The following is a 24004-nucleotide window of genomic DNA, read 5'->3' as shown; positions in this document are numbered from 1 at the left end:
GCATTTTGCCGAATCATTAAAATTAAGTAATTGAAATGAATTGGTGAAATGCAAGAGCTGACGCGATTGCAGTTTTAATAATGATCGGCTAGGAAAGCTAAGCAAAGCAGCACCGCCGAACAACCGCACCACCGCACCACCGTACAACCACACCAACCAACAATCGCCGACGGATGTGGCTAGGCAGCAAGGCTCATTAGAGCTGGCCGCGGATGGCTGTTGCGGAATGAATGTGGGGATGAGGCGTCGCATCGTTTTGCTTTGACCAGCACGAATATTCAATTAAGCCAAATTACAATCTTAAAGCCAGGAAAGTGATTCGCCGGCCAAGAATGAATGGCCTGCAGTCACAGCAAGCGCTTGACTCGCAATTTCCACACTCATCATCGAGTCGAGTGTGTGACCAGGGGAGTGGGAGGGGGGTCTAAGCTGGTTGAGTTGTCAAAAGGTTGAAATTAGCATTGACCCTGTTGGGCATTTGGCTGGCTAATGGGCCGCCGGCCAAAAGGTGCCAGCCTCAATTTACCGTTGTTAACTGGCAGCTCCACATCCTTTGACAAGATGGTGCACGCTCGGACGCCCAGTTGCCAGTTGTCAGTCGCCAGTTGGCATATAACCACACAAAAAAAAAAAATTAAAATTGAAATAAAAGAAAAATGCCCCAAAAACCAAAGCCAAGCCCAGCCCAGCTGCTGCAGCTCGATCATCATGGGCCCAGGCAAAGATGTAGCTGCGATCCAATTAGTTAGCCGCGTTTCTTTGTTTCTCCTCGGGGAGGCTTGTTAGTGAATTCATCGTTTTAACCACCCATAGAAAAACGGCAAACAATGACAAGAACAAAACGTAGCAAAGCGAGAGAATGAAATTATGATTAAGTGCTCCACGTTCGTTGAGTTTTCCAGTCTAAATGAAAGTTACCTTGACGAATGACCCATTTAGCCACAATACCAAAACACACACACCGAAAGAAAAAAAAAAAAAAACAAATAAAAATAAAAACAAATAAATAAAAAGGTCAAAGATAAATGGCGTGCTGCCGGCAGAAGAACCCACAAAACCAGAACCAAAAAGAAAAAAAAAATTAAATAAATATACAAGAGTCCGAAAACCCACAACGGAGCATCGAAAGTCTAGGGATCGCTGATCAGAGCAGCTCTTTAATTAAATTATTATATCTGTTTACTTAGCGCTGCTCGCTCCACGTGCATGTTAATGCCTATTAAATATAATGCCCTGGCATTCCAACTCCCTCCCCCCTCTCTCTCTCCCTCTCCCTCTCAGACACATCACTGAGAAATGGTTAACATTAAAAGTTACTAAATTAATTGTTAATCTTAATTGTATCGCTATTTTTTGGCATATGTATTCTTACAATTTAGACTTCTACTAATTTTAAATTCTTATTAAAATATGGTTTGGTTATTTTCATGTGATTAGAAAGATGAGCTCAGCCAATCTCAGGAGCTACAAGAGCTAGAGAGAGATTTGCGTTATATTCGTCAGGACTAGATTTTCCATAGCTATTATGCGATAGAGAGAAGAAGAAGCAGAAAGATTCTACCTTTGTTTGTATCTGGATTCTGTGTATCTCCTAGTCGGGCACTTACGACTCACTCCTGCTGGATTGAGTTGGTAAGCCTTCCGGATGCATGTAAAATGCACTTTCTAGAGTTTTAACTCTTTTCTCAAAACTAAGCCGATCCCCATAAGTAGAACCCAATTGCGATCAGTGTGCTTTAGCATTTGAATGCTTAAACATTTGTTAAACAAAAACCTTTGCGGAAATTTTCCCATTTGAGCCTCATCAGAGTTTAATGTCCCGAAGCTTATTTGCGCTAACCCATTCGCAATGGATAGTAAAAAATATAGAGAAAGAGGGAGAGAAAGGGAGAAAAGGGGGGGGGGGGGAGCTGTAGATTGAGATCGCAACACACAGCCTTGGGTTGCATTTAGTGGGCTGCTGTTGGGGGGCTTTCCATTTGGCATGATTGAAACATCAAAATGCTGCGGCCGGGGCATAATTATATAAATTAAAGAGCGTTTAGAGAATTCAGTTGTTCTAATGACCCACAAATCGTAAAGAGCTGTCTGTAGGTAGCCGATATTAATCTCCCAGTTGCCCACATTCTCCAAAAAAAAAAAAAAAAAATAAGAAACATCGTTTCCCACCAAGAATACGATCACATTATGTACGCAATCATGTGGATAGTTGGCAGCCTGACGAGATCTATGCCGATTGCTCCAAAATGATGATGATGGGGGCAGTTGGCCGCCGAGCGCAATCTGCTGCAAATTGTTGGCTTTTTGTTGAAAATGAAATCAGCTTGTCGGAAATGAAGTGCTCGAAATTCTTTCAAACATATCAAGAAAAATAAAACCTTAAAACTCAAATGTGGGTTAGAAGAGCACACACGGTAAAGATTCTGCAGACGTAATTTGTTATTTAGCTCAAGCTACATTTAAGTACTCAAGGAGAAAGTAAAAGTTAAATGCCCGAGCGAAATCTGCAAGCCACAAAAAACCAGAGCTCATAATCTGTTAGAAAAATGTTGTATCTACAAAAAGCTCGTCTTATAGCTAAGGTAGATACAATTATTAATGAAAAGCTGTTGGTGGCTGAATCTATTGGAAAATCAATTAGAAATTGACAAAACATAACAATTTTTCTACGAGATGACGCCGACTGAATACCCTTAAAAGAGATTATTCATTTCAAAATTATATTCTCGAGAGGTAGTTGCTTGATCTGCTCGACCTAGTCAGCTGATCACGAATGCTTTACTCCTTATATGAATGCACCTGTCTACTTTGATGCTTTAAATATTGCGTGACAAAAATAAGACACTCTCTGCCTAGGGTATACTGACAGCCGTCCATTCGATAAGGTCGGTTGGCCACTAGCCGGAACAGCTTTCTGACAGCCAGAGATGACTGTTTGTGTGTGTGTGTGTGGAACGAACACGTGTGTCGCAAGCGATCATCTTCGCATCGTTTTCAATTGCCACTAATTGTGACTGGTGGTATCCAAAGAACCGTAGGGACAATCCATGGCTACAAATTGCTGTATCTGAGCCAACTGCCGTTGCTCGTTAAACGAGCCACAAAAAATAACAAGTAAGAGTGCTCCAGGCGAGAGTGCACGACCACCAGATACCCTAAATGCAGCTACAAGCTTTCGAGCCAAGCATTCTAGCTGCCTAGAAAGAATTCTACTAAAATGCCGCAAGCTAGTCACTTCTTCTTCTCTTCATTTCTAGGAAATGCATTCTTGCGTAGCTTAGGTGCTTATCATCCGAACCCTATTAAATTTGCAGAGATTTATTGTAGTATACAAAAGGATGTATATAACTAATCCAAAGTATATATCTCTTTCCTATTCTAGGCAAATGAGTTGTATTATTCTAAGAGTGAAATATTTCTAATCTATATATGTATACTAATCGAAAACTATATCTACTTGTCTAATTTGATTTATATATAAGCTAATCTAATCTAATCTATATATACTAAACGAGATTCTACATACCATCATATGAATTTTGAGTTATGCTTTAAAAAAAAACTCGTCTCAAGACCGATATCTCTCTGTCTCTCTCTTATTAATGCATATTAATTATTAATATAGAAAAATAAATATTTAGAATTTCAATCTCTAGCTCTTTTATTTGCCAAGTTCGATGCGCTAATTCATACTTACAGACAGTCTGCCAGACGGTCAGGCAGACAAACTTAGCTCGTCATCCTGCACAGGAATATACGAACATTTAATGGGATCGAAGATGCTTTTTTCTGCTTGTTGCATACACTGGTGCATTATACCCGTATTTTTTCCATTTTCGATGGGTTGAGGGTATATAAAAAAGCCCACAAACGAACTCATGTGCATTTCTGGTCAAGGAACAAGAACAGAACCGTTATGTTACCATAAAAGCCAACAGAAAGAACAAAAAATAGTTTTTCCCAATTCTTTTCCCATTGACGAATTGACCTTTTACATCAGCTGAAAAGTTGAAATGCTGCGATTGCCTGGGCCTAAGTCCAAACCCAAGTACGAGTACTTGTTTGTTTGTTTGTTTGTTTGTTGGCCCTGCGCGGCTTGGCCAAAATGCAAATGGCCATTGTGTGCACAGACACACACGGGCTGGACATGATCACAGCACACGATTGCATCGTTCCATGCGGCTTCCTATCGATTCGTGTCGCTGTTCTTGGCTCTGATGTACATAGCTGCCACTAGGCATAAAAATGCTTGGCCAAAATCAAATTAATTTATATATATACTAGCGGTACATGAATTTTGACCAAGAATTAGAGAATAGAATTAGCTAGAGACCAAAACCAAAAACAAAAAGCCAAACCTTATGAAAATCGGTTGACTTTTGACCGAGTTATGGGGATGGGAAATGGGAAGCTAAACCTATGTCTGTGTATCCTATATAGGATATTTGGATATGCTCGTGATTTCAGATTTCACGCACCAGATATTGAAGATTCTTTCTTTATACCATTTCATCGGTCAGCTTTCCGCCCATTTTTCGACAGTGTGAGTGGATTTTGCAATTCGTCAATAAAAACAAGTTTATACATTGCAAAGTGCAAGTTGTATTACAGTTAATTGCACAGCTTCTGGAGGGTTTACCAACCGCATTGGCCATTGACCTGTTAACCCCGACCATAAATATGTTATATTAAGAGCCATTGTTGCTTGGACTGCTTCTGGGTCAACTGCCGCAAATTCAACATGATGGAATCAAAAATTCTTGTCATTAAGATTCTTGATTATTTTCGCAGTTCATTTGCGAGCACTCGCTGGCACACCGCGCCCCCCTCGCCGCCCGCGCCATCGACTGGCGGTTAGATGATGTGTAAGTAGTTTTGCGTATGTTTTGGCCTGATGATGATTGCCCTCGCCGCATTGCTAATGGCCCATGTACCGTTAGTCGTTAGGCGCTAAAGCGATCATAATTCGCCTGCGCCAGCAGATCGACATCTGAGTGTGGCCACAGCCAGAGGCACACCAACACACACACACACACACACAGACATTTTTATCATTTTTTTCAATTTTCAATACAAGCTACCGGAAAGACATCCGCCTTTGCACATTTGATAGGCTGAGCATAAGGAACGCAATTGCATTGCTTCATTTGCCTTCAATTCATGAAAAGGCCACGTCGATTTCTTTACATGCAGAATAGAACAAAGCAACAAGTGTACTTTTAGGCGTTACTGTAGAATAGTTTTCAAGCAGCAGAGGCTCCTTTGAACATTTTAGATAGCATAGAACAATGCGGGCTGGGCCAGCTCAAAGTAACCTAGAGTAGCCTCTCTCTTTCAAGATTCCTGACTTGAACAGCTAAGATCAAAAGTCTATGAAAAAGCCGTTTTAGCTGTAAAGTGACTTCGACTTGCTGGGAAGCGGTATCTCAATTTTAAGGGCAGAGCCTTAGCGTTAGCTATAAGAATAATTATAGGTCCTATAACACATGGATAGAAGAAAGTAAGAACGGTTGTAAGACAAGATCAGTGTAGGGGCCAAGGTATTTCCTAGTCGAACACACCCAATCAGAGCACACTTAAAATGAGCTTCAATGAATTAAAACAATCTAAAGGCAGCTCACAAAAGCGCACAACAGAATAGTCTATTGCCAATGGCTTCGCCTGAAAGTCTGTTGAAGAATTACCCTAACATGCCGCTGAAAAGTATGCTATGCTTTTTGTTAAACAAATAAAAGACACATGAATTATATGTGAATATTTGAGTGGCGCTCGTCAACTGCGAAGCACTTGACAAACGCTGCCGCTGCCACACAAAACATTGCAAAATGCAGTTGCATGTCATGTGCGAGTGCATTTGGCTGACAATCGCTCAACTGGGCGGCCAGCCAAAGTGGCAGCAGCTGGAGTGCCCAGCGGAATGCATGTCGTCTGCGCATTGGGGCAATCGGCTATGGAGCCAACTGTTTGCGGCATTCAATATGCGCATTGTTCCCAGCCAGCAGCGCCTGGCCAACTGGCTATGGCTGGCCATTTGGCTAACAACCGACTAACTGGCTAACTGGCTACCAGGCTGGCTAGCGTAATCGCTGAGTGCCGAATTGCATCACAATGCTGGTTAGCCAACACTCAGCACACACTTCAACGTACACACACACACACACACACACACACGCCCATATACACACTTTGGCGCTGGCACACTCACTTCGCGACGACGAACAACTATCACTTGCCCCGTCGCCCGTTGTGGCCAGTCACCGAAACGGCGGCGCTTGCCACAAAATAAAATAAGCAACGGCAGCCTGGCTGTGCCTCGTGCCACATCAAGCAGAGGCGTGAGCCATAGGGCTGCCAGTTACAAGGCTACACTCAGAGAAAAAACCAAGAGCCTTTTCCGCACAAGTCAAGTGCAAACATTGTCAGAATCAAGGCCAAACACTTGGTTGGTGCTTGGCCAAAATCCAGCCAAGGTAAACAGTTTTAGACACTTTATCAAAAACTTTGTCATATTTGTGAATTTAATTAATTTTCTTATATGCGTTAAGCGAAACTGAGTTTCGGTTTGTTGAAAAAGAGGTTTGATTTACCATAATTATGTTTTTCTCTGAGTGTAGCATATAATTTATCCGCACCGTCCCACCCCACTGCCTTCTTTGCCCCTGGCAGTGCTTGCCACGCGTGTTTGCCCATAAGCAAGTCGCTTTCTTTAAATATTTACTTTTTGCTACTCTAGCCAGATTTTTCTTGGGCCTATCCTGAACGGATGTGAACTCAGCGAGGCCATGATTTACAGCTATGGCAAAGTCTGTATCTGTATCTATATCTATATCTGAATCCATATCTATATATATCTGTATCTGTATCTGTATCTGTATCTGTATCTGTATCTGTATCTGTATCTGTATCTGTATCTGTATCTGTATCTGTATCTGTATCTGTATCTGTATCTGTATCTGTATCTGTATCTGTATCTGTATCTGTATCTGTATCTGTATCTGTATCTGTATCTGTATCTGTATCTGTATCTCTATCTCTATCTGTATCTGTATCTGTATCCAATTCGGATTCTGCATCCAAGTCCAATGCACATTCGCTGTACAAACTTCTGCAAATACATGAACAAGTCTTTCTACGCGATCTTAACTTGTCAGTATTCAAGGTTCTACTCGCATGCAACACCATCGTTTGATTTGAGCATGGCACGTTAGGCATAGTTATTATTTTAAGCTATTTTATGACTAACATTTGCGACACATTTGCAAATCATTACAGCTTACTCGCATCAATTAGCAGGGCTTTAAATTAAGCATGGATATTCTATACTTATAAAAATGTAAAAGAAACATGTACTTACCCAAAAGTTCGCAGGCACAAACGAACAATTAAGTCATTGTCGTCTATTGTGGGAAGGAGACTTATACACTTCCCTAAAAAGACAAAAGTACAGAAAGTCAGAGTGAGCAATAGAGAGGAAGAGAGGAGAGTATTTTATAGTGGGAGAAGTGAGAATAAATTTATTGGATTGTTACCTGATGCTTGTTCAAATAATATTGAAAGCACGAAAAGCTTTACAGCTATTTGATTTGCTGAGAATCGCATAGTAGGGCGATATTAAAAATCTAAAAAGTCAACATAAGGTGCGTTGCTTAAAGAATATATAGATAAGCTTTAATATCTACATTCAAAATCAAATACACCCATTCAAATATGCATGCGTACATATATACAAACACACATGGATACACATACACACATACATAGTTTCTAATATGACACAGGCAAACTAGTAAAGCTTACTTCAACTAATGAGAATCGCATAGAAGCAACATTTAAAATTTATTATAATGCCAAATGGCATGCAAATGTCATTTACGACATATTTCAAATCATTTACAGCTCGTTTGCTTTATTAGCTGGAGCTGGTACTGAAATTTGCATATAAATAATAATTTATATTTCTTGATATTTCTTTATTAATGTAATATGTTTCAGCTTCAGAGATGAGAGAGCTGAGCTGCGGCTGACAAATAATTACACATTTATATTTAATTGAATATATTGTTTAACAAACCAAACATTCATAAAATAATATCTTATACAGTTTGAAAACAATCTCCTAGCAAACCATTTGGAAATCAATTGCAATTTTCAGATTGGGGCTGTGACAATATAATTCTAATAATAAGTATTATCATATGTTAATATAAACACATATCCAATAATACAATTCTGCACACATGTACAGCACATACCCCTTCATTGACCTTAGCTTATGCTGAGATTGGGACTAGGATCATTTGGCTTAAGCAATCAAATACTTGAGACTTGAAGCACATTCACAAATCATTCGCAATTCACTCGCCTTCAGAGTTGGGAGGGTGCGGCTGGTCACAGTTGTTTTTATTGTGCGGCTGCCACTGAACTCTTTGCTGTGCGAAAATTCGTGATGTTTTTGTTACCATTTTTGTTGCAATGCGACAATTTGTTGTTGTTGTTGTTGTTATTGTTGCCGTTGCCGTGGCTAAGCCCGAGCTAGTTCTGCCAGTTGCATATCACGGGGCAACGGCAAGCGCAGGGCAGCAGCGGCGGCTACCACTGGTTCGTTTCACCTGGTAGCTGGTCAGTGCGCTCAGTTCATGGCTTGCACTTACATATTTATGCTCGCTCCAGTGAGGAGAGTATATTGGTTTAATAATAAATCGAAAATTGTAAGACTTGGTGTATTACCAAATTTGGTATGTAGGTTCTTCTTTAATATATACACATTTTGTACATCTCCCAAATTGAAAAAGTTAAACTTCTTTTTGAGAATTCAGCCTTGAGCTTGCCACATTTAAGCACTACCAATTTCATTATGATCGGACCATAAGCACCGAAGTTCATTTAAAATATGCATTTCCCATATATAGTGTGGGGCTGGGGGAAGAAGAGGCAAAGAGGGTAACATTGAGGGAATCTCATAGAGGTAGCTTGGCACTGGGTGTAGGGAGAGCATCTACCAGTCGAGCCCTCCCGACTAGAGCAGGCTTATTGGTTGTTTTTTTGCGTCTGCAGCATGTCTATCACGCTGTAATGCGTGTTTCACTCCCCTCCACCCTCTCCTCCCCCTGTCTCTCTCCCTCTCACTCTGTCTTGCTGTAACTGAATCCCATACATTCGATTTCATTTGGGATAGCGGGCAAAGAGCCAGCTATGGACCAAGTTGTGGCCTCCATGGCAATTGCATTCGCCTGGTTTTTAGTGCACATTATGACTTTTGCTTGTTTGCTTTATTGCGCTTTGCCACACACACACACACACACACACACACACACGCACACCCAGTTACACAAAGGCGGACTCTTGCACTTGCAAATGCATTTGTGTCTCTGTCTTCAGCTGCCCACCCCTCCCCCACAAACATTTTCTGCGCGTGCTTTTGCCTGCATTGGCTCGACTTAGATTCGGTTCGTCTTCGGCTCGGCTTTGGCGCACCTCGTGAGTAGCCTCGGCCGTCCATTGGCTTTCAGCGCTACCAGCTCTGGCGGCGCCTGATCAGTCGCGGTTTTTACTTTCATCGCAACGGTTGAGCATCGGTTGTCAGCAAAAATTAACCAAAAAGTGGCCGCCGTGTCCAGTTTTACAGTTTTGTGCCGCTTTTTTACTCGTGTTGTTTCTATTTCTTTTTTTTTTTTTAACTTTTATTTCTGTTGCTATTGTTGTTTACCTCTCCAATTACCACCCAGCGCGCCACCATTGCACCCGTCTCCACACGACATTGCGTGGGTTTTATTGTTGTTTTTGTTGTTATTACGATTGGCAAACAATTGAATTGCAATATGTTGCACCACTTTGCTTGCTTGCCAACCCCCCAACCTCCCTCGCCCTACCGCCCACAAGTTATGTGAATGTGGCATATGAGTCCAGTATGCGAATGAGTGTATTCAGTGGCTCAACATTAATTAACAGGTCCAAACAGATCTTCAGTTGATGTCATTCCATACGACTTGGGCTATGCTAGGGGCTAGATAGAGGTCTCTTTGATTTAAGTTGGGTTCGGTTCCGGTTGGCTTAAGGTTTTGCAAGAAAATTACAATGGAACTTTAATTAAAGATGCGCAATAACAAATCTGCTTTACTAGGCGGAAGAGCAAGTAATAGCTCTCTCTCAAGATCAAGATTAATAGTTTTACAACTATCTTGAGAAGCAGATTTAATATTTGGAAGATATTTAGAAGAAAAAGGTCTTAGACCTAGGCACGATCACATCTCTTTGGCACCTGTTGGCCTCTTTGCAAAACTAAATTCCATTGTCTTGAAAGATATTTCCTTTGGGATCTATCGCTACCAACCTAACCTAACCTAACCAAAGCAATACCTTCGATTTGGGAATACCATGTGGCAGTAGCTTATGCATTGGATTTACTTTCTAAAAGTCTGAGAAAAATGGCATGTTGCAAATGTTAGATTAGAGTTCCAGCCTAGGAAGGAAGAAGAAAATGCTCACAAGCAGGAATTCAAGGGGAAAAACATCAAGATATTTCTTAAAATATGTCTCCCCTGCTCTAGTTATTTAGATGATAGAATAGAAAGCAAATAGAAAGACCTAGTATACAGTGTTGACGCTTTCGATTATACAAACAATATTTGAGTTAGTTCTTTTACTTTGTAAAGAAAAATATAATTTCCTCTATATGCCTGCAGAATTGTATTCAGAAAACGGATTTCAGTTTCAGGCAACGGCTTAGATGCGGGAATCCATTTCAAGTTTTGCCACAGTACCAAGTGTTCTTTAATATGATAATGGCTTTAGTAAAGATTATAATAATAATGGTTCATAATATGTTTAAGCAAAGAAGATATAAATAGGATCATTTTGTAGAATCTTTACACTTTTTGGAAGGATTTCTTACTAGTTACCCAATAAAAAAATCTATTGAAGAATGATATGATATTTTTATGAATTGGGGTATTCTGTAAATGCTTAGCTACAGTTGAAATTGAGAGGATTGTTTTGGATTTGTGCTCTAAGAGAAAAGATATTACATTGTTGTAGACTCTTAAGTAGCAAGAGATTAGAGACAGGGAATACCAAGGACTTCGCATGTTATTTAAGAGATACCAAGTACTAAGGTAACACTAATAGAAAATAGAAAGGAATAGTGTGTCTTAGTAAAGCATAACTTAATTTAAGCTGAATTTCTTTTTATTGCTCAGTTCTCAAAGCAGTTACTGAGATCATAAAAGCTATGAGAGCGATAATAGGCTAATAACTAGCTGTAGCCAACGATATTGAGCGATCAATTTAGACCATATAGAAATTGCATAATCAGGTGAAAACTGCGAATGCGGTGCCAAAGATCATCATCATCATCGCAGCAGTGCGAATTGATGGCGCGATGCGGAAGTTATGTAAGAAAGGCTAACTCGAGACATCAGCAGCATTTTTCCCCTCAAACAGCAGGCAGCAGGCAGCACTCGGCATAGGCATCGGCCCGATCGGCTTTGGCTTTGGCCAACATCCAACTGCGAACGGGCCACTCGGCGTTGCTCGGTGCTTGCAACACGTTTAACAAGTTTAACCAGGAAATTTTGTAATTTTCCTCTTTGCTGCCTGTGAAAGCAGCAGCTGCGGCAGGCTTTGGCAATCCGTGCAACCTGCGCCCGCCTAGAAACAATTAAAACCATAAAAATATATATAGATAAAAGCTAACAACAAATCGGCTCATAACTTTGGCCGCCAGCCCATAAAGCGCAATAATATATGGGGTAAACGTACACTGAACTCTATCAATAATCCATATATATATATATATATATATACATAACATCTAGATGCCCATTGTGCACGCCACGTGAACGATGACAGCGCGAAGTGAGAATCGCAACTTGGAGCAGAAGCAAAATAACACGTGAAAACTGAGAAACCAAAAAAAAAAAAAACAATAACAAAAAAAAAATGCAGTCAAGCGATTAAAAGAAAACAAACTCGACTGCAACGAGACATCAAGCCAAAGTCCAGGCCACAGCGCAGCAGTAAGAACAAGGTGAAGCAGTTGGAGCAGCAGCCGGACGATATGTCAAGGACATCGAGGCTCTGGCCAGGCAGCGGCAACGCAACTGTTGGACAATGCACCATTCTGCTGACTGTCATCCTGTGCGCCAGCCGTGCTGTTGCCGCGCCCAATCAAACCGAGCTGCATGCCGCAACGGGAGCTGGCGGCACGGCGCCGGCCAAGGCGTTGGCCTCCACGGCGCATCGTTTTAGCAGCCGGAACAACATAACCATACTGCATGAGGTAACGCCCGAGGAGGAGCTGGCGGAGCCGCCGCTAACGCTCAATATACACGAGGTGCTGCCACCGCAGAAGCCAACCAAGAAGAAGCCCTACCTGCCGCTGGACAAGCTGTTGCCGACCATTGATTATGTTAAGCCGCATCCGCTGAAGGAGTACGAACTGCATCCGGTTACATTCGATTTCAATTTGGGCGATCTGGAGGATCTCGAGCATGAGGTCATCAAGAAGGGTGATCTCAGCAGCGAGGAGCAGCACGTGCTCAGCAATGGCGATGCGCCCGACCTCAGCTACAAGCCCACAAATCCCGATGACACCGATGCCGTCGATGTGGATATATCAGCGCTGCCAGAGTCTGGTTATGCGCTGCCCACCACAGCTCCCACAACCACAACAACAATGACAACGACAACGACAACGACAACTGCAGCCACAACAACTAGCACCACAACCACGCCCGGCACACACATCTTGAAAATACTGCGAAACAAGCCATCCACGAAGAAGGGTCGCGAGCTGCTCAAGCAGAGCGACGACGACATGCAGCTGAAGACCCTGGGCAGCACCATCAACAGCATCAGCCGCTATCTGGGCAGCAATGGCTCCGGCAATGCCAACAGCAGCATGGCCGAGAGCCTCTACGGCTCGGCTAACTACTTTCAGATCGTGACCAATCTCTACGATCACTTCTACTGGCAGATCTCCGAGATACGCACCAGTGTGCGCACCGGCTGTGGCCTCGAAATGCAGGCATACCTGACCGCACTTCACTCCAGCTACGAGTGGGCACAGAAAGGTGAGTGAACTGTTGACTCGGGAATGCTCGACCAGCAGATACCCTGCACCCAGCAACGAGCTGCCATCTAGCTTTCTTCTATACAGCCTTCCCTCACTTCCACACTTTGTATGGGAAATGGAATCTCGCTTAAGATCGGTACGAGAAAATATATTTTAAATTTAAAGTTTTGTGATTTTTGGACAGGACAGACCAACTCAGCTCATCTTTCTAATGAATAATATATATACTTTATACGATCGGAAATGCTTTCATCTATCTGTTACATACATTCGCACAAAAGCATTCCTCCCTTTTTAATCATATTCAATGGGTGTGGTGTATTGAAAGAAAAATCCACAAAACAAACACGCCGAACGTTAAATGCCCTTGCAGACATGCAGACCAACTGCAAACCCTAATACCCTATCGAGCTTAACTGATCTTGAAATTAGGAATCAGAAGGCAGAAGTCGATTCCAGCACAAAAATAAAAACAGAAGAGAAGAGAAAAAAAACTGTTTACAAAATGAAGTAAAAACGGATCAGCAAAGCCTTGGCAATTGCAAGGTCTGACGATCTACAAACAGAATCTTTACTGAACAATTTATATATGAATGGAAACTATTTTTTGGGTCTTTTTATAATCCATGACTGTGATCTTAGAAATGTGCAAACTTGTAGCTGCGACTACTGATCGATGCAATCATTTGTTATTGTTAATATGATCACGAGTAGTTGAATGAGCATTAAAATTTAGAATCAGCTAAAGATCAGTTGACAAATCCTAGCAGATCCACAGCGATATTTAGGGGCGTATAACTGACCTTGGAAGAAACATTGAGTTATCGGAATTATCGGATGTGATCCTGAGTGATTCTCATTGAGATAACTTTATTGATCTTTGATTACAGCATATGATGCATCGGGACGCTATCGTGGACAGCTGCTGTTTGGCAATGACAAGTGGCTGGGTCAGCTGCAATTCTGCCTTGAGCTCAATCGGCAGCTGTTGGGCAGTGGGGAGCGCAAGCACTTTGAGCTGGAGTTCTATGTGGCGGATGTGTCCTTGCAATTGCCACGCCTCAATCGAACGGTAAGTCAAATGAGCTGTCAGCTGTTAGCTTAACTATAGCGAGTGTCCACACACAGCAGCAGATGCTGAGCCTGGGCGAGTGCCTGCCCAAGTCCTGTTCGGCGCACGATGTCCAGGCCATACTCTCGCTGGATCCCTACGCCCGCATGCTGACCATGCTGGCTGCACACAATGCCAGCGTCCAGCAGCCGGCGTTGCAGGTGTTGCGCGTGCGCACCGTGCCCGGCCCCTACAGCCACTGGCGGCAACTAAAGTTTCAGGTGTTCATGTGAGTAGCACAGACCATGCACAATGCCCCAACTACCTCGCTTCCCCCTTCACTCTCACTCTTCCTCTCTGTCTGCAGAAGCTTTCTGCTTACCCTGCTGCTGGTGATGATTGTGGCCACCTATTGCCAGCTTAAGATCGATAAGCGTCGCCTGGTTGCGGCTCCGATACCAGCGATAAGCGCCAAGTGCGATGCGGCCAACAAGGGCGGCGACTACGAAACCGCCTACTATGGCAAACCCTTTGAGCTGTTCCAGATGCGTCCGCTGGGCAGCAACGGGATTGTGGCCAGCGAGACGGCCCTGGACGCGCACATGGATATGAATGGCAACAGGCAGCGTCATGTCATGGATGCTGCTGCTAATTTAAATGAGGCAATGCCTGGCGAGGGCACAGCATCTACCTCGGTAGGAGTGGCTCTGGCCGTGGGCGTGGGCGTGACGGGCAAACAGTCGGAAAAGACCGAGATGACGGACTACCAGGTGGAAACGGGCAGCTGTGCGGGCGTACCGGGCACCTACGAGGCCGAACAGCCCATAGGTAGGTGTTAACACTATTGATTGATTGATTGACTGACTGACTGACTGACTGATGATGATCGCTTAGAGCAAACCCTATAGGGGTAGTTTGTAGCCTTTGGGATTTTGAGCCTTTTCACATGCGAATGTGGAAAATAAGTGAAAGTCACATTTGTGAATCTTTTGGCTTAACACAGATTGGCTTTCAAATCGTTTGATGAATTTAAATAAATTAAATGAGAATTGTGTAAGCCGCGCAAAACCGGGCTGCACTTGGCATTGCCCCATATACAATTGATATATAAACTACAACCAATACTTGCAGCTCTGCACCAGCAGCTGTTGCTGTGCTTCGCACTGCAAACGAACGCCAAGGCCATATTGAACATAGACAAGACCAAGGAGGTAAGTTTAAGCCAAACCTCGGCCAGCTCCAGCTCTTACTGCAAATCCCATTGCAGACGCACACATCCTGCTTGCACGGCCTGCGCGTCTTTTCGGTGCTCTGGACCATGATGGTACACACATATCTGCAGATGTTTGCCATTGGCGAGAATAAGGTAGGCTCTGGCACGTAGTCCAATTTCTTTTTAAATGTCTGCATTTCATACGGCCAGTTCGAACGCGTGATTACGGAGCGTTCGTTTTGGTACCAGATCATTGGCAATGCGACCTTCTCTGTGGACTCGTTCTTCTTCATCAGCGGCCTGCTGGTAACCCTGCTTTATGTGAAGCAGGAGCGCAAGCCGCCAGGGCCGCCGTGCAGCTTCGTGAAGCGCAGCTGCCTGGACACGCTGATGATGATTCTCTATCGCTATTTGCGCCTAACGCCCGTCTACCTCTTTGTGGTGTTGTTCAATGACTTTGCCGTGCGGCAGGGCCTGGACTCGTCCGTATTCCAGCCGGCCAAAATCGAGCACAACACCTGCCGCATCTATTGGTGGCGCAACATACTCTATATCAACAACTTCTTTCCCCAGCACGAGATGTGCATGATGTGGAGCTGGTATATGGCCAATGATATGCAGTTCTATTGCATGGCATGCCTACTGCTGGCCCTTTCCCGAAAGTGAGTGTGCATTTGATCTCCATTATAAGCGATGCCCAATCTTTTGGCTTGCCACTTACAGATACTTCAAGGCTGTGGCTCTGACGCTGATTGTGTTTCTGGTCAGCTCGTGGAGCATTGCGGGCATCATCTCCATGCAGCATCAGTATACCCATAAGGTGGCGCTGCCGTTTGAGTCCTTTGACTTTCTCTACGACAAGCCCTGGCAGCGTGTCGGTGCCTACATCGTGGGTAAGTCCTACACAACCAAATCCCTGGCATGAGAGTAAACCATTAATGGCCTGATCCGCTGCGCTTCGATCCGCAGGCATGTTCGCCGGCTATGCGCTGTATAGGGTTAAGACGCCGCCGCAGATCTCGAGGCGGCTCAATCTTAGTCTGTGGGCCTGCAGTCTGGGCATATTATTCCTTGTCATCTTTGGCGTTTGGCCGGGCGAGCTGAGCGTCGTGAACACGGCCTTCTATGTTGGCATTGGACACACCGCCTTTGGCTGCGGCCTTGTCTGGATTGTGCTCTCCTGCTGCTGGGGCCTGGCGCCCACCGTCAATGCGATACTCTCCTATCGCGTGCTCTGGCCACTGTCGCGCCTCACCTACTGCGCGTACCTCATCCATCCGATCATCATGTTCATCTGCTCATCGCACATGAGCGGCACCGTGCATCTGAACAATCCAATGATATTGACCACATTTCTGGGCAATGCTGTTGTCTCCTTCGGCTCGGCCTTTGTCATATCCGCCCTGTTCGAGGCGCCAGTCATACGCGTACTCAAGATCTGTTTCAAGAAGTGATCCCCACTCCATCGATTGTTCCGTGCAGCTTGCTTCCTTCCTTCGAATCTAGTTTTGTTCGCGCTTTTTTTTTTTTTTGTTTGTTTGTCATAATTTGTATTGTAAATTGTATATAACTGTAGGTATACGAGTCCATACATAAGTATATCGACAGGTTGCTAATGTTTAATATAAACAATTATTTCTATTTATATATATGCTTTTATGTTATGTTTTTAGTTGGTTTTTGTGTGCGAGTGAAAAGTTCGAGTTGCTTGCAAAATATAAACATATATTTAATACAAATTTTCAATAGTTCAGTTCAATAGCTCGGCAAAGATTACAGCGAGTAGATTTTTTTAGTCTTAAGCGAATTGGAACTTCCACTTAAATGCATGCATCTCCGAATCTTAACTTCAGCGAGTCTGCTTCAGTTATTTTTTTTCCAACGAATTGGGTTTCAGCGAGCAAGGATGTACGTAATCCAGCGAGTAAGTGCTTCAACGAGTCGTGACTCGGCGAAAAGTTCTTGAGCGAGCAAATACTTTCAGCGAATAAATGTTTCAGCGAGTCAGGTTCAGCGGACTTGGGCTTCCCAACGAGCAAATGATTTGGCGAGTTAAGTCTTCAGCGAGTAGAAACTTCAGCGAGTACATATATATATTAAATCAGCGAGTAAGTATTGTGACTAGTGACTTAACTTACGGGAATCAATCGTAATTCAGAATCAATCAATCCTCAGCGATGTCAGCGATGTCAGCACAATAAACGAACTTAGTTATAATGTGTTTGAACAGTTTCACGACTTTGTTTTATTTTTGCTGGGGATGTCAGCGCGTTTCGGATACAATAGGCTCTCTAGGAATGCATCCGTGACATCAAAATTAACGCTGGCATAGCCTGCGGAATTCAGTTCGGCCTCCTCGTCGTCAAGCACAAAATAGGCATCACTGGCCGCCGATGAGTCAAGTTCGTATTCCGGATAGAGTACCTTGGTGGTGTCCCGACAGAACAAACGTATCGCCAACTGTGCCATGCGTTTCGCTTCTAGACATGAGCTCAGCTCCTGACCAGCACCTGGCCGCTGCCTTAGGGCCCGATCCAGTTGTGCCAGCAGTCGGCGAAATATAAAATTCTTATAGCGCCGACGATAGCTTTCGTTCAGCTGCTGGCGATAGAGTGTGCAGGGCTGAAAATGGGCTAGCACTATATAAATCAGGAGCATCAGCTGCATCAGAACTAAGAAGCCAAGTGCCAGCAACAGCGACGCCTCCACATTGTCATCCCAATCCAGTATAAATCTGTTATCGGGCGGATATATTGGTATCAAATAGGTAACCGTCATTATTGCAGCCGTCGACTCGGTTCGGTCGCCAACTGGACCCCAGTCAATTTTTGGAATTTCGAATTGAGTTTGCGTCCGAAAACCAGTGACACATATACCAGACAAAATTCTAAAGTGCCAATACAGCAGGCTATATTTCAACCGAAAACAAAGGCGCAGTTTACTCTGATCAGTTAAAAACAAAAATAAACAAACAATCAAGAACCGCTGAAGAAACTGAATTAATTCCAAAATCTTCTCAATAAAAAACCCTAAGCCGTATCTGTGAATGTTGCCCTTCTATCCGATTCTCATGAGCCCATGTACGACTTACACTTTGGCTTGCATTGATTAGAAGGGTTATATTAAAAGTTGAGTTGAGTTGAGTTTTGAATAATATTTTTGAATGTTGGCCTTTCTATGCGATTATCATAAACGCATGTAAGCCAGAGAATTTGGCATGCTTTAAGTAGACTGAAAGGTAATGCTCTTTTATATATTAATTACATGTGTTTTTATGTATGCATACCAATCGCAGGCCAAGTAAACCTTCCGTTGCACTACAAAATAAGGGAAAAGTATTTTCGACTCTATGCAATTCTCATGAAATAATGTGAGTTTTAGAATTTGGCCTGATTAGATGTGTTCTGCCAATCAAATTTTTAATACTGTTTTTAATAATGTTCTTAATACTTAAGCACGTATTTTGGATTTGTAAATCCTTTGGCGTTTTTCAACAAATATACCTTTCGCTTAAGCTGCAACTCTAATATGCATAATTTGCAAAAATAAAATAAATTATGTAACCCCCAGAAGTACTCTTAACTCCGAAAATCCCCCAAGCTCTTAGCCCCTTGTTTTCGTAAAAAGTCTTTCTTTGTCAAGTAATGTTCATAAAAGCTGCAACTCGCTCAGGAATTTCAGCTACATATAAATTTTAATAAACTTTTCTTGAGTACCTATTTCACCTGTGAGTCGAACTCTCGTTGCTTAATTGGTTTTCGTGCGAATCTTTAGCTTATCAGCGAGCCGTGCATTTCTAATTTCGTAAGCACGATAATGGCTCACGATTTCCATGCGAGTGGCCCCTATAAGGAACACTGTCAGCGAACGGAACACACACAGTCCCACCATGGAAACGGCTAGAACCAAAGGCAGCTCCAACTGGCTGATGATCCAAGCAATTGCTATGCTCGGCCTTCTAACGGCGGGCAGCCTGGCGACTGACTATTGCCAAATAGAATCCTGCTCCGGCGAGAAGCACATAGCATGCGGCAACGATGGGGTAAGCGTCTGGCTAGCGGCTACTCCACTTTAACACACAGCTGCTGACTGCAATTGTTGCTTGCAGAGCTTCGCCAACAGTTGTCCGGCGGGTGCCAAGCTGCTGGCTGTGGATAATGCGGCGCAGAAGGCGGTCGTTGTGGCGCACAATGACCTGCGCCAGCAATGGGCCAGTGGGCAGGGCAGGGTCAGGGTGAGTGCCTGTCAGATGGCCACAATTAGCTGGGATCCGGAGCTGGCGCGTCTGGCCGAGTTGAATGTGAAACAGTGTCAGATGGAACACGACGACTGTCATAATACGAAGATTTACAAGAACTCCGGACAGAATCTCTACATCGTCGGCACCACGGGCTCGGGTGAATCGGATGCGGCCGACATTTTGCGTAATGCTGTCGCGGATTGGGCAACGGAAGCGGAACACATCAATGCCGATCAGCTAGCCGAGTATCCCGACAACTACAATGGACCGTAAGTAAAGCCTGTCCTTAGCCATGCATGCACTGTAACTAATTCCATAAATAGCACCATTGGCCACTTTACGGTCATGGTTAACGAGCGCAACGTCGCCGTCGGCTGTGCCATATCCAACTATCTGGACGACGGCTTCAACACGTATCTAGTTGCATGTAACTATGCGGCAACCAACTTTATTGGCTCTCCCATTTATAAGTCGTGCTCGCAGCCCGCTGAATCATGCAAAAGTGGCACCAATCCCAAGAACTCCGCTCTGTGCTCCAGCAGCGAAGATGTGGACTACAACTTTGACGATCCATCGGCATAATGCTTATTTGACAGTCTTCAAAATCGGGCAATATTTCATGTTCCCATATTTATATATATTAAACAGATGAGCATATTATATTATTAGCCTTATTATTTGTTGGACACTTAGGATTTTTCTTTTTTATCATTTAATCACATTTCAACTAATTTGAAGACGTGTTCTGCACTCTAACTGAGAATCCACGTTCCACCGTGGAAAAAGAGTGGTTCAACAAAAGTTTCGTTCGATTGCCCTCAAACTTATATATAGAAACACTTTCTGTTTGGGAAAACGTAGAGTCCATGTACTTATTTTCGATATGAAATCTAGGATTTCATGCACACCGAATTCACAATTCATGCTGTTACTTCAATTCACCGGAAGCTGTGAAAACTGGTCAGAAATTGTTTGTATAAGTCCTACTTGTGACAAACATATATTTCAGACATTTTTCAAAAAATATTTTGGAGACGTGTTTCACACTACTTTGAAAATTCACTTCCCTGCGTGGAAAAAGGGGGGATTGGCTTCAAACACATTTTGCCAGGTCCACATACAAAACATATATAGAATCGCGTTTTGTTTTTGTTATAGAATATGGAAAAGTCTACGAGTATATTAATAAAATTCCAAGTTTTAATTGTACTTTGTGAGTATAACAAGCTGTTATAGATTATACAGAAATTTCGTTAATAAATTAATGGTTATTATCTGTCCGATATTTATATTCACGAAAGGGTATCAATATCCTAAAATTTAATCAAGCTTGTCTGTATTACATTTGTTGAGCCCACTGGAAACAAGTTTCAATCTATTGCAATCGTCTGTAAAAAGAACGAATTCTTTTTTCCTTTCCCTTTGATATTTTTTTTTTTTTGTTTTTTTTTTTTTGTCATTTTTCTTTTTCTCTTAAACAATAAACACATAAATTTTTCTTTTACGATCGGTCGGTCGATGGATCAATGGATGAATTGGATAGATTGATTGATTGGTAATCACTTGGCAACGATTGTCTTAAAGACAGTGGGACGCTTGTGGGCGGGCAATTGGCTATAGCAATAGGATTTGATCGTTTCCAGATCGACATCCGAATCGGGTGACAATATACAGATGACGCCCAACCGATGTCCCCACAATTTATTGGGTATGCCCAGAACGGCAACATCATTAATACCCGGATGCGAGATGAGGGCCTTTTTTATCTCGGATCCATAAATCTTATAGCCGCCCACATTGAATACGTCCGTTGACTTGCTCAGAAAGTGAAAGCTGCCATTACGATAGGCGCAAATGTCGCCCGTCTTCAAATACTTTTCGATAGCCGGCTCCGCCTGCTGCTGCTGCTGTTGCTGCTGTTGCTGCTGCTGTTGCGGCTGCTGCTCCGGCGGCTGATGCTGTGGCTGCTGCTGATCCTCTTCTGGCAGCGATTTCTGTGGCTGCGTGCCACTCACCTTCTGCGGGAAAAGATTATTGCCAGCTATTTCCAGTTCGCCCACCACCGTATTGAGCAGCAGTGTGCTCTTTGGCAGATCCTTCTGCTCCGACAGATCTGTGCCGGTTTCAGCGGCTGACAACAATTCACTATTACAGCTGACCAGCTGATCCCCATTGCTATTCACCAGACGCGCCGAGACGCCAACGAGGGGTGCGCCCAACGTGCCCGGGCGATAGTCCGTATTGCTGTTGGGCGACTGCTCTTCGAGCGTGGGCCCCAGCACCAGGCCCGTCTCCAGCATGCCATAGTATTCATAGATATTCTGGCCGGTTATCTCGCGCCAGCGATAGAAAACCGATTCCGGCAGCAGGCCAAAGGCGGTGGCCATCAGGCGAATCTTTTGCCTGCAATGATTAACAATGTACTCAACCATGCGCGAGTCCTGGGCAAACATCTTATCATATTCGGCAATGAGCCGCTTGTAAATGATGGGCATGGCCAGAAAGATGTTCACGCGCTGCTTGGAGGGGCTATTGATGCCCAGCAGGGAGCTCCACGCGGTATGGCTATCAAATTTCTGCTGCAGCAATATATTGCCGCCAACGCCGAGCAGGGCTCCAATTGCCGCATGCATCCGATTCATGGATATAAGCGGCAGCATCGAGTCGCTGGCATTCAGATGCCAACTGGTAACCAGGCAGCGCATCTGCGCCTCGATATTCCGATGGGTGAGCACCACACCGTTCCGGCCGTTCGATGAGCCCGGCGTATAGAGCAGCATTGCCGGCGCATTGGCATAGTAGTCATTGGGCAGCGTGCTTTCCGGTATGAGGGCGCCATTGAGGCCCACCAGCTGCTTGGCATACATTGCCGTCGAGGCGACACTCTCCGATGTGGGCACAAAGCTGTGATCCAACACAATGCTGGCCGTCTGCAGCTTTGTCGCCAGATCCTGTGTGATGCCCTCGCACTCGGGTGTGCCAATCAGCAGCTTGGCCTTGCAATCTGTCGCCTGGCTGAGCAGCTCATCCGGCGCCTGATTCGGCTCCAGCGGCACGGCCACCTGTCCAGAGATCCAGCAGCCCCACTGTATAACTATCCAAAGGGCATTCGTCGAGCACAAGAATGCCACATTCGACTGCGAGGCACTGCCTGTAAAACAATCGATTGAGACACACGTGGAGCAGAAGAAAGAATTTGCAAGCCTATAAATCACCACAACCGCGTCGATCTAGCCATGTCCTGTAGTCTGTCCGCATGGACAGGACTAGGATCAAGCTTACGTTTCCGTAAGAAATTGAGCTTGGACTTGGGTATGGTAAAATTTTGAATACCTCTCCCGGTTCCATTAGAATGCAAAAGAAGACTCAATTTGTCAAACATGGCCTAGGGCTTTGGTATAAGCATGACATATTTATGCACTGAATGTTTCAAATTGATCGGACAACAAGCACCGAAGTTATTCGAGACTGAACTTGCCACAAAATGGGTCGAACGAGAGAAGGGGGCAGAGTATCTTCTAGTCGGGCGCTGCCGACTTTTGTCTATATGCTTTGTTGTTTTACCACAAAAATTGGATATTTGAATGGCCAGCTTTTTTGCGGTTATGTAGAGCTGAAAGTAGGTAAATTCGCCATTAAGATCCTTAACCGCAATCTCGTCTGGAAAGAGCATGGCCTTCTTAAACGTCGGCACAACAAAATGATTTCGCTCGTCCTCGTTGAAGCTGTTCCTCAGCTTCTCTATAAAAGTGTCCTATTCGTGGGTGGATGGAGGAGGGTTAAACATTCAATTCGTTTTGAGCAATAGATATATATTTACATATATATATAGATAGATGGATATATATGTAGAATTGGACCGCACTCACCTTGTGTACTAGCTCAGCCGAACAGAGACGCACCAACGGGCGCCATTGAAATCTTTGCAAGCGTCTCAGTGACAACATTTTCCAAAAGTATCCCAAATGTTTTCTCGTTTCTCGATGCTCAGTCAAATGATTTGTCGAACTTCAATGCAACAAAAACAATTAAATTAACTCATATCCACTTTTATTTCACACAATTCTCAAGGCTTACTGTGTTCGCAACAGGGCTGCAAACCCAAATGAGAATAACACAGTTTCCAGTTGGTTCAGTTCACGGTTCGAACCAACCAGTGGTTCGACTTGTTTCAAAATTCAATACAAGCTAAGCCTTGGTTATTTAAACCAAAACTTTATCCAAATAAAAAACAAGGTGAATTTCTGGTTTCACTTTGTTCAAGGCAAAGAATAAGTTGAACCATCGAAATCGAATCGGTTCGGCTAAAAGGCTTAAGAACCTTAAGAACTATACCATACAGAATAAGAGATATCCTGTTAACAAATCTTAAATAACCACAAAAATTGGATATTGGAACAAGAAATATAATTGCCTCTCTTTGCGGTT

At 43.6% G+C, this 24004-nt stretch overlaps 4 protein-coding genes across 9 annotated transcripts; 2 read left to right on the top strand and 2 right to left on the bottom strand.

Moving 5' to 3' along the window:
* Positions 1 to 9539: 9539 nt before the first annotated feature.
* Positions 9540 to 17281, top strand: LOC6636065 (O-acyltransferase like protein). 6 transcript variants are annotated; one of them, XM_070209075.1, is made up of 11 exons: positions 9544 to 9624; positions 11440 to 11747; positions 11814 to 13070; positions 13963 to 14144; positions 14201 to 14412; positions 14491 to 14951; positions 15255 to 15334; positions 15391 to 15489; positions 15547 to 15998; positions 16060 to 16229; positions 16306 to 17281. In XM_070209075.1, the coding sequence occupies exons 3-11, from the start codon at positions 12056 to 12058 to the stop codon at positions 16788 to 16790; spliced, it is 3156 nt and encodes a 1051-aa protein (XP_070065176.1). In that variant the 5' UTR covers positions 9544 to 9624; positions 11440 to 11747; positions 11814 to 12055; the 3' UTR covers positions 16791 to 17281. The 6 variants fall into 6 exon arrangements, with proteins under 6 accessions (XP_032295498.1, XP_070065176.1, XP_070065177.1 ...); XM_070209076.1 differs by having other exon boundaries at positions 9550 to 9646; positions 11605 to 11747; XM_032439606.2 differs by lacking the exon at positions 9544 to 9624 and adding an exon at positions 9673 to 9761.
* A 274-nt stretch (positions 17282 to 17555) lies between these two features.
* Positions 17556 to 18222, bottom strand: LOC6636064 (uncharacterized). Its single transcript, XM_032439788.2, has one exon. It carries the CDS (start codon positions 18112 to 18114, stop codon positions 17569 to 17571), a length of 546 nt encoding a protein of 181 aa, XP_032295679.1. The 5' UTR covers positions 18115 to 18222; the 3' UTR covers positions 17556 to 17568.
* Positions 18223 to 19210: 988 nt separating this feature from the next.
* On the top strand, positions 19211 to 20236 carry LOC6636063 (venom allergen-1). Its single transcript, XM_002059558.3, has 3 exons — positions 19211 to 19378; positions 19445 to 19845; positions 19900 to 20236. The coding sequence occupies exons 1-3, from the start codon at positions 19226 to 19228 to the stop codon at positions 20156 to 20158; spliced, it is 813 nt and encodes a 270-aa protein (XP_002059594.1). The 5' UTR covers positions 19211 to 19225; the 3' UTR covers positions 20159 to 20236.
* Positions 20237 to 20754: 518 nt separating this feature from the next.
* Acsf3 (Acyl-CoA synthetase family member 3) lies at positions 20755 to 23626 on the bottom strand. The gene is made up of 3 exons (XM_002059557.4): positions 23446 to 23626; positions 23141 to 23330; positions 20755 to 22727 (listed from the first exon to the last, which is right to left on the bottom strand). Exons 1-3 carry the CDS (start codon positions 23521 to 23523, stop codon positions 21136 to 21138), a joined length of 1860 nt encoding a protein of 619 aa, XP_002059593.1. The 5' UTR covers positions 23524 to 23626; the 3' UTR covers positions 20755 to 21135.
* Between the last annotated feature and the right edge of the window lie 378 nt (positions 23627 to 24004).

This window comes from Drosophila virilis, chromosome X (assembly GCF_030788295.1).
Source record: "Drosophila virilis strain 15010-1051.87 chromosome X, Dvir_AGI_RSII-ME, whole genome shotgun sequence".
Classification (NCBI taxonomy): domain Eukaryota; kingdom Metazoa; phylum Arthropoda; class Insecta; order Diptera; family Drosophilidae; genus Drosophila; species Drosophila virilis.
This window is presented reverse-complemented; position numbering and strand designations above follow the sequence as displayed.

Bases quoted from the DNA above. Each gene is read 5' to 3' on its own strand.
- LOC6636064 (XM_032439788.2), bottom strand. From the start codon at position 18,114: ATGACGGTTACCTATTTGATACCAATATATCCGCCCGATAACAGATTT.
- Acsf3 (XM_002059557.4), bottom strand. From the start codon at position 23,523: ATGTTGTCACTGAGACGCTTGCAAAGATTTCAATGGCGCCCGTTGGTG. The intron at 23,331-23,445 runs GTGAGTGCGGTC...ACCCACGAATAG, and splicing joins CGGCTGAGCTAGTACACAAG to GACACTTTTATAGAGAAGCT. The intron at 22,728-23,140 runs GTAAAACAACAA...ATTGTTTTACAG, and splicing joins TCAAATATCCAATTTTTGTG to GCAGTGCCTCGCAGTCGAAT.
- LOC6636065 (XM_032439607.2), top strand. From the start codon at position 12,056: ATGTCAAGGACATCGAGGCTCTGGCCAGGCAGCGGCAACGCAACTGTT. The intron at 13,071-13,962 runs GTGAGTGAACTG...CTTTGATTACAG, and splicing joins CTACGAGTGGGCACAGAAAG to CATATGATGCATCGGGACGC. The intron at 14,145-14,200 runs GTAAGTCAAATG...GTCCACACACAG, and splicing joins TGCCACGCCTCAATCGAACG to CAGCAGATGCTGAGCCTGGG.
- LOC6636063 (XM_002059558.3), top strand. From the start codon at position 19,226: ATGGAAACGGCTAGAACCAAAGGCAGCTCCAACTGGCTGATGATCCAA. The intron at 19,379-19,444 runs GTAAGCGTCTGG...TGTTGCTTGCAG, and splicing joins TAGCATGCGGCAACGATGGG to AGCTTCGCCAACAGTTGTCC. The intron at 19,846-19,899 runs GTAAGTAAAGCC...TTCCATAAATAG, and splicing joins CCCGACAACTACAATGGACC to CACCATTGGCCACTTTACGG.